The following is a 19,084-nucleotide window of genomic DNA, read 5'->3' on the forward strand; positions in this document are numbered from 1 at the left end:
TCCTGGTGGCTGCTACTGCGAATGATGGAGGCATACCGGAGGCCTGTGGGGAGACTCCAGACAGGCCAAGTACAGCGCTCGGTGAGCTTCAGAGAAAGGGGTGGGAGCCGCCAGAGCCCGCCATCCTCAAGCGTGACAAGAGGGAGGAGGGCAGCCGGAGAGAAGGTCTGTCTCTAAGAGACGTAAACACGTTTTCTGTGCTAGCGGAAGGAGCCAGCGAAGAAGGAAAGAGGGCAGATGCTGCAAAGACCTAACCACCGCTGGAGCAGGTTCCCAGAGGGCCAAGAAAAGATGGGATCCAGGGCCCAAGAGATGCTGCGAGCTTCCAGATCGTTCTTCCTGTCCCCAGCCTCACAAGCCAGCTGCAGGGAGTCAGCCAGGAGCCCTAGTGTGACCCACATCTAACCCTGTCCCACCTGGATGTCTTGACCCCTCTCCACCGCTTTCCCCACGAAACGGAAACCTAAAGAGGACCGGCCAGCAGCTCTCCGAAGCCCCACTTCTAGCCCTTTCTGGAAGGCCTTCGCTGTGCCCATCGTCCCTGGGGCCGAGAAGCGCCCTCCTTCAGCCCTTGGAGCCCTCCTCCTCCTCCAGGAAGCTCACCCGTCCGCCTCGGCGGCCTCGGGGAGCTGCCTCGGGGAGCTGCCTCCGGGAGGCGTGACCGCGCGCTGCGCCCCCGTGTGGCCGGGGCTGGAGGCGGCGGGCTAGCTGGCGGCGGCCCCGGGTGCCGCCCCTTCCGGCCCGCCGGGCGTCGCACGAGGCCACCTTAAAGGGGAAGTGAGTCAGTGTTCGCCGACCCGGCCGGCCGAGGCCCGCGCCCGCCGCGGCCCGCAGAGGCCCCGGCCCGGCGGCGGCGGCGGTGGCCATGGCCGGGGGGCCGGGCCCGGGAGACCCCGCGGTCCCCGGCGCCCAGCACTTCTTGTACGAGGTGCCGCCCTGGGTCATGTGCCGCTTCTACAAAGTGATGGACGCCCTGGAGCCCGCCGACTGGTGCCAGTTCGGTGGGTGGCCGCAGGCCGGCAGGGGCGGGGCGGGGCGGGCCAGGGAGTCGCGCGGGGCCCGGGCGCCGCGGCCTGACGCCCCCTGCCCCGCAGCCGCCCTGATCGTCCGCGACCAGACCGAGCTGCGGCTGTGCGAGCGCTCCGGGCAGCGCACAGCCAGCGTCCTGTGGCCGTGGATCAACCGCAACGCCCGCGTGGCCGACCTCGTGCGCATCCTCACGCACCTGCAGCTGCTGCGGGCGCGGGATATCATCACTGCTTGTGAGCGCGGCCCCAGGGACCCCCGGGACCCTGGGCCAGGGGCCGCCCAGGGCTTACCCCGGAGCTTCTCCCTCCAGCCTGGGCCTAACGTCCTTTCCTTCCCAGGGCACCCTCCCGCCCCCCTTCTGCCCCCCTACACCACCTCCCCGACACCCAGCAGCATCTCCGCACCCTCCAAGGCTGCAGTTCCCGGCCACCGGAAGTTGCCGTCTCTGGCCTCCACCCTCCTCTCCCCAGGTAAGACAACGCAGGCTGGGGGGGTTCGTGGGGGTTAGCCTGATGAACCTCAGGAAAGGACCCCCTTGCTCCTGCCCACCCCGATAGATCCTGCCACTGGCCTCTGCCTGCCTCTCACTGGTGTCTTTACGAAGCTTTTCCAGGCTCCCAGACTCACTCTGACCCCGAGCTCTGCCCTGGACCAAGCCCAGCTGCCCACCAGCCATCATTGCCATCTCCAGCCCCCTCATCTACCAAGGTAGGTGGGTCCTGCCCCCCACCCAGAGGTTTGACGCCAGCAAGCAGTGACAAAGCTGCCTTTGGTCCCCTGGGCCACCCCAGGCAGCCCAGCAAGGGTGGGCTGAGGCAGAGGGAGGACACGGGACCTCACCTGATACAGGGTCTCTTCCCACAGCCCAGCCCGGAGAGCCCCGTGTTCCTCCTGCCGGGGGTCCCCTCCTCTTCATTCTGCTGGCCCCTTCATGAGATTTGCCAGGGCACCCACGACTTCTCAGAGGAGCTCAAGATCGGGGAGGGCGGCTTTGGCTGTGTGTACCGGGCAGTGATGAGGAACACGGTCTATGCTGTGAAGAGGCTCAAGGAGGTGTGTGGTGCATCCTCACCAGGGCCCTCAAGGGCTGTTCCCAGACTCGGGCTTTTGTGGTCCTCCCCCACCCCCTTCACAACCCCGCAGGGTTCCTTCAGCCCTCTGATTTCTCAGTCCAGGGCCCCCAGCCCTGTGCTCCTTCTGGGCCCAGAACAGGTGGCAGGGGGATGGCTGTGACGTCTGGGCCACAGGAGCCTCACACTGCCAGTGCCCCCTGCCTCATTCTCCCCGAGGGCTGCAGGAGGCCGACCTGGAGTGGACCACAGTGAAGCAGAGCTTCCAGACCGAAGTGCAGCAGCTGTCGCGGTGAGCCTGTGGGCAGGGGCAGGGCCCCAACAGGACCACATGTCCGGGGACCTGGCTCCCCCTTGGTCTGCAGCCTGCCAGGCCCAGGCGAGGCAGGGAACCTGGTTAGGGACCGTCCGCACCCCACCCCCCACTCCGCGATGGCCAAATGGAAGGCATGCTGGATGCTGGGAGCAGAGCGCTGAAACCCCACTGTTTCAAGTAGGTTTCGTCACCCCAACATCGTGGACTTTGCTGGCTACTGTGCTCAGAGTGGCTTCTACTGCCTTGTCTATGGCTTCCTGCCCAATGGCTCCCTGGAAGACCGCCTCCATGTCCAGGTAAGCCTTGTCCGGCCCGGCCTGGCACACTGTGTCATGCTTGGCACCTGGTCCAAGTGGGACACGGGGCCGGGACCCTTGGCCTCAGTGAGCAGGGCCTCTCCGTGCTCAGAAGCCAAGCTCGTGGGGCCTCTGAAAGGGGCCCTGTCTGCTCCCCTGGGCATGCGGAGTAGCGGAAGGATCTTGGCAGCATCGCCCAGAGGGCAAGAGGCAACGGGCAGCCTCTGGACCCCATCTAGAGAGGCACCTGCAGGACGCAAGGGCTGACCGAGCCCAGGACAGGAGCATCTCTGACCTGACACTTCAGTGCTCAGGGGAAGCGTGGATGGGTGTCAGAAACGGTGGCTCCGTGGTCTCCCCTTTCTTCCTTGTGCCCCTCCAGACACAGGCCTGGCCCCCTCTCTCCTGGCCTCAGCGACTGGACATCCTTCTGGGCACGGCCCGGGCAATTCAGTTCTTACATCAAGATAGCCCCAGCCTCATCCACGGAGATGTCAAGAGGTGAGGCGGGGACACTGCCAGCCCCTGGGGGCCTTTGAGGGTGGCAGGAGCCCTATGGCAAGGGGTGATGCTCCCACACCTCCTGCCAGCAAGGACCAGGGGTGCCTGCTGCCTGGTCCCCAGGAGCCTGGCCCTGAGCAATTCCCCTGAGAACAGGGGACGTCAGGGCTGGGGTCTGAGGGTCACTGAGCACTCAGTGTGGGCCAGGGGTGGACATGGAGGCCAAGGATGGGCCCCACTGGTGAACAGGGCCTCAACTGCAGGACGAGGCTCTGGGGGCCCCTTGCTCAGAGCCCCAAGGGGCCAGAACACCATGAGCACGGGCCACGATCTGCCACTGAGGTGCGCGGTGACTCCAGTCTGATTGTCTCAGAACCAGGCAGGGGGCAGTAGGTACAGGGGTGATGAGTCTCAGACAGGGTTAGGGCCAGGCTGACAACACTGCCTTCTGTCCCCAAGTTCCAACGTCCTTCTGGATGAGAGACTGATGCCCAAACTGGGGGATTTCGGCCTGGCCCGTCTCAGCCGGTTTGCAGGGGCCAACCCCGGCCAGAGCAGTAGCGTGGCCCAGACTCGAACGGTGCGTGGCACCCTGGCCTACCTGCCCGAGGAGTACGTGAAGACTGGGAGGCTGGCCGTGGACACTGACACCTTCAGCTTCGGCGTGGTGAGCTGCGGGGCCCTCGACTGGCCCGGGGGTGGCGGGGCTGTGGCTCCCGGAGAATCCCCCAGCAGGCCTGACCAGCTTCAGATCCCAGGATCCATCCTCCTCAGCTTGGGTGCCCTCTGCGGCTCCGCACCTTCATGTCTGTCATTCTCCATTCCTTTGCTCCATGTGGACTCTCCAGACCCCCCAAGCTTGAGTCCCGGGAGCAGGTTCTCGGCGGCCCCAGCCTGCAGCCTGCTCTCTCTGCAGGTGCTGCTGGAGACCCTGGCCGGCCAGAGGGCCGTGAGGATGCATGGCGCCCAGCCCAAGTATTTGGTGAGCCTCCTCCCAAGGCAGGTGGGGAGGGAGAGAGGGAGGGAGGAACAATCCGGAACGCGGGGCCCCACAGGAGCCAGCCCAGCCTCTGCTGACTCATCGTTGAGAGTAGGCAGGACCTCAGACAGCTGCATCTGCCTGGCCAGGGACAAACCTGTCTGTCCCGAACAGGTGCCGCAGGCCCTTCCAGACCCCACCTGGGTTGGGGGGGGTCAGGGAGGTGGGGCTGCAGCCCGATCACAGTGGAAAAAACAGAATCAGGGAACCTGGGAAAGGCAATGGTTAGGAATTGGACCATGTCCCCCCTCACCCCAGACACCTTCCCTGGGTTTTGGGGGGCAGGTCTACTCCTCCACGGACTGACCCAGAGCCCAAAATCCAGCTCCTCTCTGCTTAGTCAGCAGGATCCTTCACAGTGTATAAGCCGGTGTGTTGTCCAGGCTCAGGGCTGTTTCTGTCCATTCCCGGGTCTTGGAGGGGTCTCTGCCAGAACCGGACACCAAATAGATTTGCACTCGGGCCCATCATCAGCACCGCTGTGGGGCAGCATGCCAGACCCCACAGGGTCCCCGCCATGGCTTCTCTGGGCAACCACCAAAAAGCTCTTTTAGAACCATGAGGAGGTGGTGGAACCCCTTTACCCCTGCCGTGCTTGGGGTGAAGGCCCAGACCCTTGACATGGTTGCCAGCTTGCTGTCTGTCCTCCAGACCTGGCAGCTCCCTGTTCCTCTGCCTGAAAGGCTACGCCCCTCGACCCCAGGGTCTGCTTCTGGTCCTTCCTGTCTGGTCCTGTCCCCCATCTCCATGGGGCTCTCCCCCCTGAGCCCTGCCCTCTCTAGCTAGTTGCTGTCTTTCAATCAGAGCCTGAGTGTCACTTGTTTGGGCCTCCCCGTCGAAACCCCCAGCAGGGCCTCCCTACCACGGTTTCCCCTGGTTTTCGAGGCATGTCGACGTCTCTCCCCTCTCAGGAAGTCAGCTCTGTGAAAGCCAGGCCAGGTGCTGGGCGCATGGCTGGATCCCAGGGGCCCAGGTCAGCGTTGAGCATATGCAGATGAGGGCCGGGGATGGCAGCACAAGGCACGGCCCACGGGGGCCAGACTCACGTTGCATGTCCCACAGAAAGACTTGGTTGAAGAGGAGGCTGAGGAGGCCGGGGTGACCCTGAAGGGCACCCAGACCACAGTCCAAGGCGGGCCAGCCACAGACACGTGGGCCACCCCAGTCGCCACCCAGATCTACAAGAAGCACGTGGACCCCAGGCCGGGGCCGTGCCCACCAGAGCTGGGCCTGGCTCTGGGCCAGCTGGCTTGCTGCTGCCTGCACCGCCGGGCCAAGAGGAGACCCCCGATGACCCAGGTAGTCCTGTGAGTTGGGGGTACGGGAAGCGCTTGAGATAGCAGTCTCCACATGTTGCTCACCTGCTCTTTGGTTTGGCTTGAGCCCACACTGAACCCGGCCAGGTACAGAGAGGGAGGCAATTGGCTTTTTACTGCGCCCCCTTCTGGGTGCCTGGTGCCACTGCATCTGCCTTTTTTGTGTCCCTTCCACCTCTTTGTCTCTCTTTTTTAAAAATTTATTTATTTTAATTGGAAGCTAATTTCTTTACAATATTGTGGTGGTTTTTGCCGTACATTCACATGAATCAGCCGTGGGTGTACATGTGTTTCCCATCCTGAACCCCCCCTCCCATGTCCCTCCCCATCCCATCCCTCATTTGTCTCTCTTGAGAAAAGAAAGAAGCATCATTGAGGGCATCAGGGCAACGAGGTTTGCTTTCTTGAAGACAAAGAGAAGCCACTCTCGGTCCTTAGCTTTAGTGGCTATGATTCTCTTCTCTGGCCCTGACCCGGAGCTGCCCTGCGGTTCCGCCACCCTCCATGAGGACCTGAACGGAGCCACTCACCCTGAAAGCCCCGGTCTCTCCCTGCAGGTGTACCAGACACTGGAGGAGCTGCAGGTTGCAGTGACAGGGCCATGTCTGGAGCTGGAGGCTGCCAGCCACAGCCCCCCTTCCCCGCAAGAGAACTCCTACGTGTCCACCAGCGGGAGCGCCCTAAGCTGTGCCAGCCCCTGGCAGCCCCTGGCGGGGACCCAGGCCCAGGCTACAGACTGGCCACAAAAAGGTGCCAACCAGCCCGTGGAGAGTGACGAGAGCATGTCTGACCTCTCCGCTGCCCTGCACTCCTGGCATCTGAGCCCCGGATACCCTGCGGGCCCAGGAACCCCTGGCTGGGCGCCAGCAACCCTCGGGCAGGCTGCCTGCACCCAAGGGGATGCCGCCCGAGAGTCGAGCTGGGGGAGCGGCCCGGGTCTCCAGCCCACAGCTGTGGAAGGTACCAGCAGGGAGACCAAAGGCCTCCTTTCCGGGCAAACCCCATCCTCCCCATCCTCCCCACCCCAGCCTTCTGGGAGGAGAGATCCAGGACCCGCTGTGAAGCTCCGTCTGTCCTTAGCAAGTTGCGGGCTGCCGTCTTGTGTTGGGCTGCTCACCTGACCCCAGGAAGGTCCACAGAAGGACCATCCCATCCAGGCCATCTCGTCTCACCGGGCCATGTCCCCAGCTGACTGAGGACAGGCCAGGAGGAGCAAGGCAGGCCTAGTCCACGATTGGGCTCCAGGCCTTGCCCACAGACAGAGCACTAAGGACCTCTGTCCTTTGGGAGGGCAGGGAGGGAGCTAGGCTGGGGATGGGGAAGGCTCGCGAGGCCAGCAGTGAGTGTCAGCAGGGAGTTCCCAGAGGCTCAGAGGGTCCTCTCTCCATGCCAGGACCCCTCCTGGGCAGCTCCACATCCTCGCGGCCCCCACAGATCGTGATCAATCCGGCACGACGGAAGATGCTGCAGAAGCTGGCGTTGTACGAGGACGGGGTCCTAGACAGCCTGCAGCTGCTCTCATCCAGCTCTCTCCCAGGTACCCTCCGAGAATGGTGGCCTTTGAGAAATCATGTGCTCTGGGCACAGCCCGATCCTGTCCTATCCCACCTCCCTGTCCTGCCAACACTTCCCCTCCCCTTAGTCCTGGATTATCAGCCTTGCCCGTGCTTCCAAAACATACGAAGCCCCCGCTGGGCAGGTTCCATTCAAAGAAGTGCTGCTTAGGAATGGAAACCACTAAGTCCAGAGAGCACCCTGGGAGCGAGGGGGTAGGGCAGCCCCACTGTCGGCTAACCAACTGGCATTTCCTACCCGCTGTGCAGACTCAGGCCAGGACCTGCAGGACAGGCAGGGGCCCGAAGAGAGAGACGAGTTTCGGAGCTGAACCGCCCGCCTGGGCCAATCCCCAAACCTGGAAGTCCAAGTTCTCATGGTCGGAAGTTCTCATGGCCCTCAACCCCTTGGCGACCCGTGGGCATTGGGGGTGGGGGGACTCCATCCGCCTGGAGGAGGGTGTGTGGTGGCCCTGGCACTTTTGGGGTGTGGGCACAGGCCAGGCTTGGAGTCCCCCGCCCTGAGTAGGGCAGGGACATCTCCATGACCTGCCCTTGGTTCAGCATCTGCGGAAGCAGAAGGCTGCTGGCTCTGGAGGGGCCAAGGAGGAGCTGGGAGTGGGCACTGCCAGTTGGGCAGGGCATTTGTAGCCCAGGGCTACAGGGCACAGAGCCGTCGAGGCGGGGGCCCCTCCCAGCCTTGTAACTGGGAAAAGACAGAGGTGTGGCTGGCCCGTGGTTCAGTCCACAAGCTGGAAGTGGGGTTTCCGAGAGGCCCCGGGGAGTCCCACAGCACCTCCCGCCAGGCCAGTGTCTGCAGGTTGCCCTGGGGGGCCAGGAGTTGGTCCACCACCCAGGACACCTCTCGGTGCTGCGGACGGTCACTGAGCCAGGTCGGGCTCTCTAGACCACAGGCTCCGCACCAGGCACAGCTTGTGGCAGAGGGGTCATGCCCCTCACCCAGGTTTGGCTTGGTACACACTTTTGTGTCACCCAGACAGTGAGAAGCCCCAAGAAGGCAGGAAGTTGGGAGCCAGGCAGAGAGAAAGGAAAAAGACAAGGGGACTCCGAGTTTTGAGAGCAAATCAGGGTTCGTGTCACTGAGTGTCTCTGAGAGCAGCCCAGGGCTGTAGAAGAGGCTCCAGATGCTTCTGTGTCTGCAGTCATGAGTCACACTACAGGCCCCACGTAAGCGAGGCATTGGTGGAGTCCAAGTTCTCCTGGAGTAATAAAAGCTTACCCTTTTATCTCTGGCTGTACTCAGATTTTGTGGCAAAGCCCTGAGCTTGTCCAGGGCCTTTCTTCTCAGGTTTTTTGACTGTCCAAACCCAGACACCAGTCTCCCACCCCACCCCAAATACTCTGCAGGTACTTGCTTCCTCTCCCAGTAAGCCGCCATGCTGATGACAGGTCACACAAGACTACTGCCCAGCAGTACTTTCACAGCTTTTACATTTTCCCCTGTGATACACATTTTTATTGTAAATGGCATCTTTATTTCCTTTTCTAACTGCTTGTTACTTGTGTATAGAAGCACAATTGAGTTCTGACCATTAGCTTTGCCTTCTGTGACCTTGCTTCAATTTACATATTAGCTCTAATAGCTGTTGGACATACTGTGGGATGATTTATTGCACACAACCATCTCATGTGCAAATAAAGACTGTTTCACCTCTTCCTTTCCATTCTGTATGCTATTGTTCTTTTTTTCATTTCTTTCTTTATTTTTTTGTTTGGCTATACCATGCAGCTTGTGGGATCTTAGTTTCCTGACCAGGGATTTAACCCAGGCCCACGGCAGTGAAAGCGCAGAATCCTAAACACTGACCCAGCAGGGAATTCCCTTTGTTCTTTTTCATACCTTGTTACACTAGCTAGGGCTTCTGGTCCGGTCTTGAATAGAAGTGGTGAAAGGGGACATCCTTGCCTTGTTCTCAGTATTAGGTGCTAAGTGTCATATTTCACCGTGAAGTATGATGCTACCAATAGAATTGTCATGGGTGTATTTTGTCAGTGTGGTAAACCCCATAAGTTGATTTTCTAATATTAAACCAATTTTGTATTCTTTAGATAAAAACAGCACTTGGTCATGATGTTACCCTTTTATATATTGCTAAATTCCATTTGCTAATACCATTTGAGAATTTTTGCATCTGTTCATGAGGGATACGGATCTGTAGTTGTCTTGTAATATCTTTACCTGGTTTTGCTATCAGATAGGCTTTCATACGGAGAAGGCAATGGCAAGCCACTCCAGTACTCTTGCCTAGAAAATCCCATGGACGGAGGAGCCTGGTAGGCTGCAGTCCGTGGGGTCGCTAAGGGTCTGACACGACTGAACGACTTCACTTTCACTTTTCACTTTCACACATTGGAGAAGGAAATGGCAACCCACTCCAGTGTTCTTGCCTGGAGAATCCCAGGGACAGGGGAGCCTGGTGGACTTCCATCTATGGGGTCACACAGAGTCGGACACAACTGAAGTGACTTAAGCAGCAGCAGCAGCAGCAGCAGACTTTCATAAAGTAAGTTGGAAAGTATTTCCTTCTCCTAGGTTGTTAAAGGGCTCATATATGCTTAAGTGTTACTCCTGTAAATGTTTGATGGAATCACCAGTGAAGTCCTCTGCATCTGGAGTCTTTTTTTCTTTTCTTTTTTTTTTTTTTGAGTTTTCTTTGAGGGAAGGTTTTTCATTATAAATCCAATTTCTTTAATTAGATATCAGGCCCTTCAGATTTTGTTCATGTGTCAGTTTTAGCAATTGGTGTCTTTCAAGGAATTTACCTGTTTCATCTAAGTTGACATAAACTTAATAATGCCCCCTTACCCTTTGATGTCTGTAGGATATATAGCAATAGCCCTTCTTTCATCCCCAATACTGGTAATTTGTTTCCTTTTTCTGAATTTATTTTATTTTTGGCTGTGCTGGGTCTTCACTGCTGCACACAGGCTTTCTCTAGTTGTGGCGAGTGGAAGCTACTATTTGTTGGGGTGCACAGAGGCTTCAGTAGTTATGGCTCATGGGCTTAGTTGCTCTGCGGCAAGAGGGATCTTTCTGGACCGTGGATTGAAGTCATGTCCTGCTATGGCAGGTGGACTCCCAACCACTGGGCCACCAGGGAAGTCCCATGTTTTTCCTTTTTTTTTTTTTGATCAGCCTAAACAGAGGCTTATCAATTTTATTGATAATTTCAAAGAAGCAAGTTTGGTTTCACTGATTTTTCTCTATTGTCCATTTTCTCTCTTTTATTAAGTTCCACTATCATGTCCCTTCTTTTACTTGTTTTGGAGTAATAAATCTTATTTGGGGTTTAATTTGCTCATCTTTTTTCCAGCTTCTTAAAGTATAATCCTAAATCAGTGATTTTAAAAGTTTCTTTTTCTAATATAAGCATTTAAGGCTATGAATTTCCTTTGAGAACACTGTTCGCTGCATCCTGCTGATTTAGATATGTTATTTTCATTGTCATTCAATTCATAATGTTTTCTACTTTTCTTTGTGATTATTTTCTTTAATGTCTTACTTAGAGGTGTATTTAGTTTTCAAATATTTGAGGATTTTACAGATACCTGTATGTTATGTGTTTTTTAATTCTGTTGTGGTCAGAGAATTTACTCTGTATAGTTGCATTCCTTTGAAAATAATTGAGACTTGCTTCATGATGTAACATATGGTTTAGCTTGGTTAATGTTCCATGTGTATTTGGAAAGAGTGTATATTCAGCAGTTGGGTGGAGTATTCTATAAGTGTCGTCAAGATGGTTGATAGTGTTCAAGTCTCTGGATTGCAGTCTCCAACTGTAACTCCATCTTTCTCCTTTCAGTTCTTTGAGCTTTTGCTGCATGTATTTTGACATTCTCATTGGGTACATACACGTTTAGGATTGTGTTCTTTATAAATTGGCTCTTTCAGTATCATGAAATGCCCCTCTTTATCTCTGGTAATGTTCTTTCTTTTGATGTCTGCTTTGTCTGGTGTGGATAAAAGTGGCTACTCCCAACTTCCTTGTGCTTAATTTGTTCCCTGGTGAACCATATTAAAAAGCAGAGACATTACTTTGCCAACAAAGGTCTGTCTTGCCAACAAAGGTCTGTCTAGCCAAGGCTATGGTTTTTCCAGTGGTCATGTGTGGATGTGAGAGTTGGACTGTGAAGAAAATTGAGCGCTGAAGAATTGATGCTTTTGAACTGTGGTGTTGGACAAGACTCTTGAGAGTCCCTTGGACTGCAAGGAGATCCAGCCAGTCCGTCCTAAAGGAGATCAAATCTGGGTGTTCATTGGAAGGACTGATGCTAAAGCTGAAACTCCAATACTTTGGCCACCTCTTGCGAAGAGTTGACTCATTGGAAAAGACCCTGATGCTGGGAAAGATTGAAGGCAGGAGAAGGGGACGACATAGAATGAGATGGCTGTATGGCATCACCGACTTGATGGACATTAGTTTGAGTGAACTCCGGGAGTTGGTGATGGACAGGGAGGCCTGGCGTGCTGTGATTCATGGGGTCGCAAAGAGTCGGACACGACTGAGCGACTGAACTGAACTGAACTGATAGCCTTTTTTCCAGGTCTGTGTCTTTAAAGTGCACTTATAGATGCATATCAGAGAAGGCAATGGCAAGCCACTCCAGTACTCTTGCCTGGAAAATCCCATGGACGGAGGAGCCTGGTAGGCTGCAGTCCGTGGGGTCGCTAAGGGTCGGACACGACTGAGCGACTTCACTTTCACACATTGGAGAAGGAAATGGCAACCCACTCCAGTGTTCTTGCCTGGAGAATCCCAGGGATGGGCGAGCCTGGTGGGCTTCCGTCTATGGGGTCACACAGAGTCGGACACGACTGACGTGACTTAGCAGCAGCAGCAGCAGCATAGATGCATATGATTCAGTGTTACTTTTTGTTTTGGTTTATCTTTTTTAACCAGTTTCATAGTCTCTACCTTTTTAATTGATCTGTTTAGTTCATTTACATGTGATGGTTAGGTTTCAGTCTATCAACTGCTTTTTATTTTCTGTCTATTTTGATTAATCACATGTTTCTTGGATTGTATTATTTCTCTCCTGTTGGCTCGTTAGCTCTAATAACTGAGACCACTGGTTCTACTTGGGAGCTGCATCATATCATGGAAAATACCTCCAGGCAGAAATGCCAGGCTGCTCGTAGCGGTCAGGACATTTGTTTTCCTTCTGATCACAGTCTGACACTGCCACTTGTCCAATATCTAGTTGTTTCAGATATTTTGTCTAGTTTTCTAGTTGTTCACAATGAGAGGGCTATTCTGGCCGGAATCACAACATACCCCTCTTTTCTGAGGAATTCTTAAGTCCTAAGATGATCTCATCTTTCTCCTGTGGGATCCATTTGTTCCTCACTCCTGGATCTACTTTCATCAAATATGTTCTAGTAGTTTCCATTCTTTCTGTTTTTTTCCAGTCTCATGTGATTTGATCTTAATTTTTCTTGAAATGCAGTAGGTTAACAATGTAGTTTCAGGTGTACAACAGTGTTTCACTTATACACTATAAATATATCTATCCTTTTCACTTAAACACTATAGCTATATCTGTTCTTTTTTAGATTCTTTTCTATTATAGGTCAGTCACCACAAAGTATCAAGTAGAATTCCCCATGCTATACAGTAGGTTGGTTAGTAGCTTGAACCATTCTTTTGACCCAGCACCTCTCTCCAAATCATAACCGCAATTTTCTATTCCTCTTTATGGACAAAGGTCTCAAAATAATTGTCTCTTTTCTTACTTTTTTCCCATTTCCTCTTCAAACCCTTCTAATCTGGCTTTGACCTGACCACTCCACCAAAGTGATGTCCAAGACACCACTAACCATGTTACTGAATCTCATGACCCCCTTCTGACTTCATCCTCTGGGCCTCTGGGTGCCACCTCTGCGACATTGCCTGCTGTGTCCTCTATGCCACCCCTTCACTACCTCTACTCACTCCTTTTCACCCAGATGCCTACCAGACATGTCGTCTTTGATGTCTTGCAGGTGCCATAAACCTAAATGACAAAATAGAACATTGGATTCCCAACCCACTGATGTTGTTTGGCTGTATACAGCCAGGTGACAGCCACCACTGAGATCTAAGTCAGTACCAGTTATCTACTGTTCCAAATAACCACCTCAAAACGGGCTAAAACAATGACATTTATTTTTCAAACCTGCAACGTGGGCAGGCCTCTGATGGGTACAACTTGGCGTCAGCTGGAGTAGCCAGAAGGCTGGTTGCTGGGACCACTCAGGCTCCTGCACATGTCTCGTGGTCGACACTGGGGGTTTGCCAAGTACCCTGCCAGGGCCGGGACACCTACCTGTGCATACTGCTTCTTCGTGGCCATGTGGCTTATTCCCAGCATCGGGGCTTGCTTCTAAGAGCGAGCCCCTCAAGATGGCCTGCTGGAGGCCATATCACTAGTTTCGGTCTGGTTTCCACTGCATCCTCAAAGGGGAAATGATTACAGTCCAGCTTTTGGTGCGAGGAGTGTCAGTGGATTCATGGACATGTTGAAAACCAGCACAAGGGCATTTCCTTACACAAAGAGGACCACTTTGCTGGCTTCAAACACAGAAGGGTCTGCTGTGTTCTTGAACTTCCCAGAAATGGAACTGCGTACTCTTGCCTAGAAAATCCCATGGATGGAGGAGCCTGGTAGGCTGCCGTCCTTGGGGTCGCTAAGGGTCGGACACGACGGAGCGACTTCACTTTCACTTTTCACTTTCACACATTGGAGAAGGAAATGGCAACCCACTCCAGTGTTCTTGCCGGGAGAATCCCAGGGACGGGGGAGCCTGGTGGGCTTCTGTCTATGGGGTCACACAGAGTCGGACACGACTGAAGTGACGCAGCAGCAGCAGCAGCAGACGGGCCCTGTTGTGTCCAGCTTTCACTTAGCACGTTGTTCAGAGATGCAGCGAGCGGTAGCAGCAGACAGGCCTTCGTGCCTGCATGCTCTTCATTTCATTGCACATGCAGACCACATTTCACCCCTTCTCCCCTTCACGGATGTCTGGGTTGTTTTCAGTCAGGGGCTGGTATAAATAAAGGTGCGGTGAACATTTCTGTGCGTGTCTTGGTGATGGATGCCTGCATTTCTCTTGGATGTTCTATGCACTAGGCTTTCAGCCTAGGGGCAGAACCACTATTGGTTACGGATAGGGTTCGGCCTCTCTTGGACCTCAGGTCAGCAGGCCTGGCTTCTGGAAAGGAGAGACAACCATTTGTGGGAAAGCAAACCCCAGTGAAGCCTGCATTTGTCTCACCGTATCCCCATGGTGCAAGCGGCCCGCGGACAATCCAGTGCACAAGGTCAGATGCGCAGCAACCCCAGCCACGCTTCCCACAGTTCTCAATTCCAGACCACAAAGGCACTCTGCCCTCCACCAGCCTTCCTACCCCCTCCTCATCTGCCAGATGGCACCCAAATTTCTCCTGAGGCCAACCTTGACCTGAGATCACATGTGGAGGGGAATTCTGGGAAATTCAGAAATTTCAGTTCAGCTTGGGTGACACAGAACCAGAGCAGCCTAGGTACATATACACATGGGATGCGTGTGGTCAGCTGTAGCGAGTCCTGCCAGATGTTTTCCAGTGTGGCTGTACCAGTTTACCCCCCTCCCCAAGCAGTTCATGAGCATTCCAGCTGCTCCACATCCTCACGGATACTTGGTGTTCGTGTGTTTTCACTGTAGTCATTCCAACAGGGTTGTGAAGGGCTATCTCACTGTGGTTTTGGTTTGCATTTCCCTGATGACTCATGGTCAGCGTCCGTTCATCTGCTTGTTGGCCATCTGCAGGTCTGCTCCTGGGAAAGGCACACTGCCTGATGAGGCCCTTGTTGATATGCAGGGCTTCTGTGTCCATTCAGAGGATTTGTCTTGGATGACAAGTGTCCCATAGCATCTTCTGCCACTCTGGGCTTTATCTTTTCATGCTCTGAATGACATATTTTGATGAACAGTTCTTAATTTTAGTGAAGCCCAACATAGTGATCGTTTCCATTTGGGTTAAGAGATCTTTTCTGTTGGTCTGTGCTCTGCTTAAGAGATTTTGGCTTCCTCCAGGGTCATAAAGATACTCTCCTTGGACTTCTAGGCACTTCATTGTTTTTGGTTCCTGTGATACCTCAAGTTGATTTTTGTTTCTGGTGGCAGGTTGACATCAAGCTGTCCTTTTTGTCCCCACGTGGTCATCCTGTCTCTCCCACGTATGTTCAGTCACTCAGTCACATCTGATTCTTTGCGACCCCATGGACTGTCACCCACCAGGCTCCTCTGTCCATGGGATTTCCTTCTCCAGAGGATTTTCCTGACCCAGGAATCAGACCCTCGTCTCCTGCGTCACCTGCTTGGCAGGCAGATTGTTTACTATGAGCTATTAGGGAAGCCTCCACCAATAAGTAAAAAGACCGTCCTTCCCCAGTGGATCACAGTAGGGACTTTGTCATCAACCTGCTGGCCAGCTCTGTTCTCTGTTCCATTACACCAGGGTTTCTGCCTTCTGTCTACCAGCACCATATCAGCTTCATTACTGCTGCCTTGGAGCAGGTCTCTCTTTCTGTGAGCGTTGAGCCTTCAGGTTTGTTGTTCTAGATCATTTGGTTTTTCTTCCAGATTGATCTTCCAGTTTTTCTAGGCTCTTTGCATTTCCACATAAATCGTAGAGCAGTTGGAGCTATCCTCCACTGCTTCTGGGAATGTCAAATGGGTCAGCCACTTTGGAAAATGGTTTGGCAGTGTCTTAAAATGTCATCATCCACTTATATGACGATACACTCTTCCCTGGCTAGCATCTGAGAGGAGCAACTTCATCCATCCACACCAAGACTTGTACGTGAGTGTTCACAGCTGCTCCAATCACAACAGCCAGACAGTGGAAACAATCCAAACAGCCATCAGGTGACTGAGTGAACTGTATGTTCATACAACAGAGGAAAACTCAGCAATAGAAAGGAATGAACTATTGGACTCAGAGTAACTACACTGAGTGAAAGGACCCAGACCGAAAAAAACACACAATTCTAGGAAATGCAAACTTATCTCTCCTGACAAAAAGCTGGTGGGTGACTGGTGTAGGGATGGGTGGGGATGGAGGTGCAAGGGAGGGGAGTCACCAAGAGGGAGGGGAAACTTTTGGAGGTGACGGTTTCATAGATAGAACTTTTAGAGTCCTAGGCTTTTTGTGTGCAGTTGATTTTATGTCAATTCTATCTCAAGATAGCTGTTTTTTTTTTTTCAAAATACAATGTGATTCTTTTAAGCAACATGTTGTTGGTTTTTATTTTTCCATTTAATCCAGCCTCGCAATCATTGTTTATCCACTGACATTTTAATGTAATTGCCCATATGGTGGTGTGTGTGTTTATTGTGGTTAATATAAATGACATAATATATATCATGTGAGCCATTTGTATCCGATTCAGTGGCCCTGGATACATTCACAGTGTTGTGTAACCATCACCACCATTGAAACCCCCCAATTTTCTCATCATTACCAACATAAACCCTGTGCCCACTAACCAGTGACACCCCATTCTCCCTCCTGAGATGCCCATATTGTCCCATCTGCTCTGTGTTCCTTCCTTTTTCCTTTCTCACGTTCTTTCAATGTCACTAGTGTCATCCTTCTTGGGTTACCCTGCGGATCAGGTCTGCAGCCCTGCATGTACCCCCACCCCAAGCACTCCTGGCTTCATAGTGTCTGCATGGTTTCACTTATGCTGCACTGACCACACAGATTCCCTTTCTAATGCTCTGCACGCCTTCCTGCTGCTCTGGTCTTCCACCCTGGATCCCTCCTTCCCTTCCTTGCTTTACTTCTCAAATGACTTCATCTCTTGGCTGAAAATAGGGTCAAGAAAATAATGAGAGGATAACATCACCACCAGAGCCATTAACGAGTATGAATGATCCTCCGCTGTTTTCTGCTCTTGACTCCTGCAAACATCACCCAATCCCCTCTATGGGGCCCATGACCTAGACGTCAGTGTTTTTTGAATAACACTTTAAATAGCAAATATTCTCTGGATGGACCTCTGCACACGGGAAATGTGGGGCTCCTTCACGCATTTATCAAGAGGGCTGGGGTGACTATGCTGGGGTCTGTGACACCCTTTCTTGGCTATAACTCACATACCATAGTGTTCACTTGTTCCAAGCTGCAAAAGGAAATGCCATGCCCACCAGCAGTCACTGCCTGTGTTTCCCTGTCCCCCTTCCAGCCCAAGGCCATGCTTAGTTACTCAGTCATGTCCGACTACGGTCCCATGGACTGTAGCCCGCCAGGTTCCTCTGTCCATGGGATTTTCCAAGCAAGAATACTGGAGTGTGTGGCCACGTCCTCCTCCAGGGGATCTTCCCAACCCAGGGATCACACCAGAGTCTCCTGCATTGCCAGGCAGATTCTTTACCACTAGCGCCACCTGGGAAGCCCCAACCCAAGGCAATTATTAACTTATTTGCTCTCTCTATGGTTTTAGCTATTCTGGACATTCCACATGATCTGTTGTATCTGACTTCTTTCCCTGAGTAGCATGACTTTCAGGTTCAGTCACATTGCAGCCTGTGTCAGAACTCCATTCCTGTTGATGGCTGGATAATATGCCATCGTACGGAGAGAACACACTTTGTTAATCCATTCTTCCATAGATGGAAATGTGGGTTGTTTCCACTTTGGGGTGCCTATGAATAGTGCCACCATGAACATTTGTGTATGTTTTCCTGTGGCTGTGTTTCATTTCTCTGGGAGTGGAATTGCTAGGTGGCATGGAGAAAGCAAGAGAGTTCCAGAAAAACTATTTCTGCTTCATTGACTATGCCAAAGCTTTTGACTGTGTGGATCACAATAAACTGTGGAACATTCTGAAAGAGATGGGAATACCAGACCACCTGACCTGCCTCTTGAGAAACCTGTATGCAGGTCAGGAAGCAACAGTTAGAACTGGACATGGAACAACAGACTGGTTCCAAATAGGAAAAGGAGTACGTCAAGGTTGTATATTGTCACCCTGCTTATTTAATTTATATGCAGAGTACATCATGAGGAACGCTGGGATGGAGGAAGCACAAGCTGGAATCAAGATTGCTGGGAGAAATATCAATAACCTCAGATATGCAGATGACACCACCCTTATGGCAGAAAGTGAAGAGGAATTAAAAAACCTCTTGATGAAAGTGAAAGAGGAGAGTGAAAAGGTTGGCTTGAAGCTCAACATTCAGAAAACGAAGATCATGGCATCTGGTCCCATCACTTCATGGGAAATAGATGGGGAAACAGTGGAAGCAGTGTCAGACTTTTATTTTGGGGGGCTCCAAAATCACTGCAGATGCTGATTGCAGCCCTGAAATTAAAAGACGCTTACTCCTTGGAAGGAAAGTTATGACCAACCTAGATAGCATATTAAAAAGCAGAGACATTACTTTGCCAACCAAGGTCCATCTAGTCAAGGCTATAGTTTTTCCCGTGGTCATGTATGGATGTGAGAATTGGACTGTGAAGAAAGCTGATTGCCGAAGAATTGATGCTTTTGAACTGTGGTGTTGGAGAAGACTCTTGAGAGTCCCTTGGACTGCAAGGAGATCCAACCAGTCCGTTCTAAAGGAGATCAATCCTGGGTGTTCATTGGAAGGACTGATACTAAAACTGAAACTCCAATACTTTGGCCACCTCATGCGACGAGTTGACTCACTGGAAAAGACTCTGATGCTGGGAGGCATTGGGGGTGGGAGGAGACGGTTACGACAGAGAATGAGATGGATGGATGGCATCACCAACTCGATGGACATGAGTTTGAGTGAACTCCGGGAGTTGGTGATGGACAGGGAGGCCTGGCGTGCTGTGATTCATGGGGTCGCAAAGAGTTGGACACGACTGAGCGACTGAACTGAACTGAACTGATGGTAACTTATATAGAACATTTTGAGGTTCTGTCTATTTCCACAAGGGCTGCACC

At 52.9% G+C, this 19,084-nt stretch overlaps 1 protein-coding gene across 3 annotated transcripts; it reads left to right on the top strand.

The window, feature by feature from the left end:
- The first annotated feature begins 771 nt into the window (after positions 1–771).
- Positions 772–8,805, top strand: IRAK1 (interleukin 1 receptor associated kinase 1). Of its 3 annotated transcripts, none has more exons than XM_088833536.1 (14): positions 772–1,001; positions 1,095–1,262; positions 1,368–1,499; positions 1,634–1,737; positions 1,894–2,082; positions 2,327–2,391; positions 2,597–2,711; positions 3,094–3,212; positions 3,672–3,879; positions 4,129–4,194; positions 5,314–5,550; positions 6,125–6,527; positions 7,002–7,104; positions 7,391–8,805. In XM_088833536.1, the coding sequence occupies exons 1-14, from the start codon at positions 866–868 to the stop codon at positions 7,647–7,649; spliced, it is 2,304 nt and encodes a 767-aa protein (XP_088689662.1). In that variant the 5' UTR covers positions 772–865; the 3' UTR covers positions 7,650–8,805. The 3 variants fall into 3 exon arrangements, with proteins under 3 accessions (XP_088689662.1, XP_055294739.2, XP_055294740.2); XM_055438765.2 differs by having other exon boundaries at positions 775–1,001; positions 6,961–7,104; positions 7,391–7,590; XM_055438764.2 differs by having other exon boundaries at positions 773–1,262; positions 6,961–7,104; positions 7,391–7,590.
- The last annotated feature ends 10,279 nt before the right edge of the window (positions 8,806–19,084 follow it).

This window comes from Moschus berezovskii, chromosome X, assembly GCF_049115385.1.
Source record: "Moschus berezovskii isolate FMDL1 chromosome X, NW_MosBer_1.0, whole genome shotgun sequence".
Taxonomy (NCBI): domain Eukaryota; kingdom Metazoa; phylum Chordata; class Mammalia; order Artiodactyla; family Moschidae; genus Moschus; species Moschus berezovskii.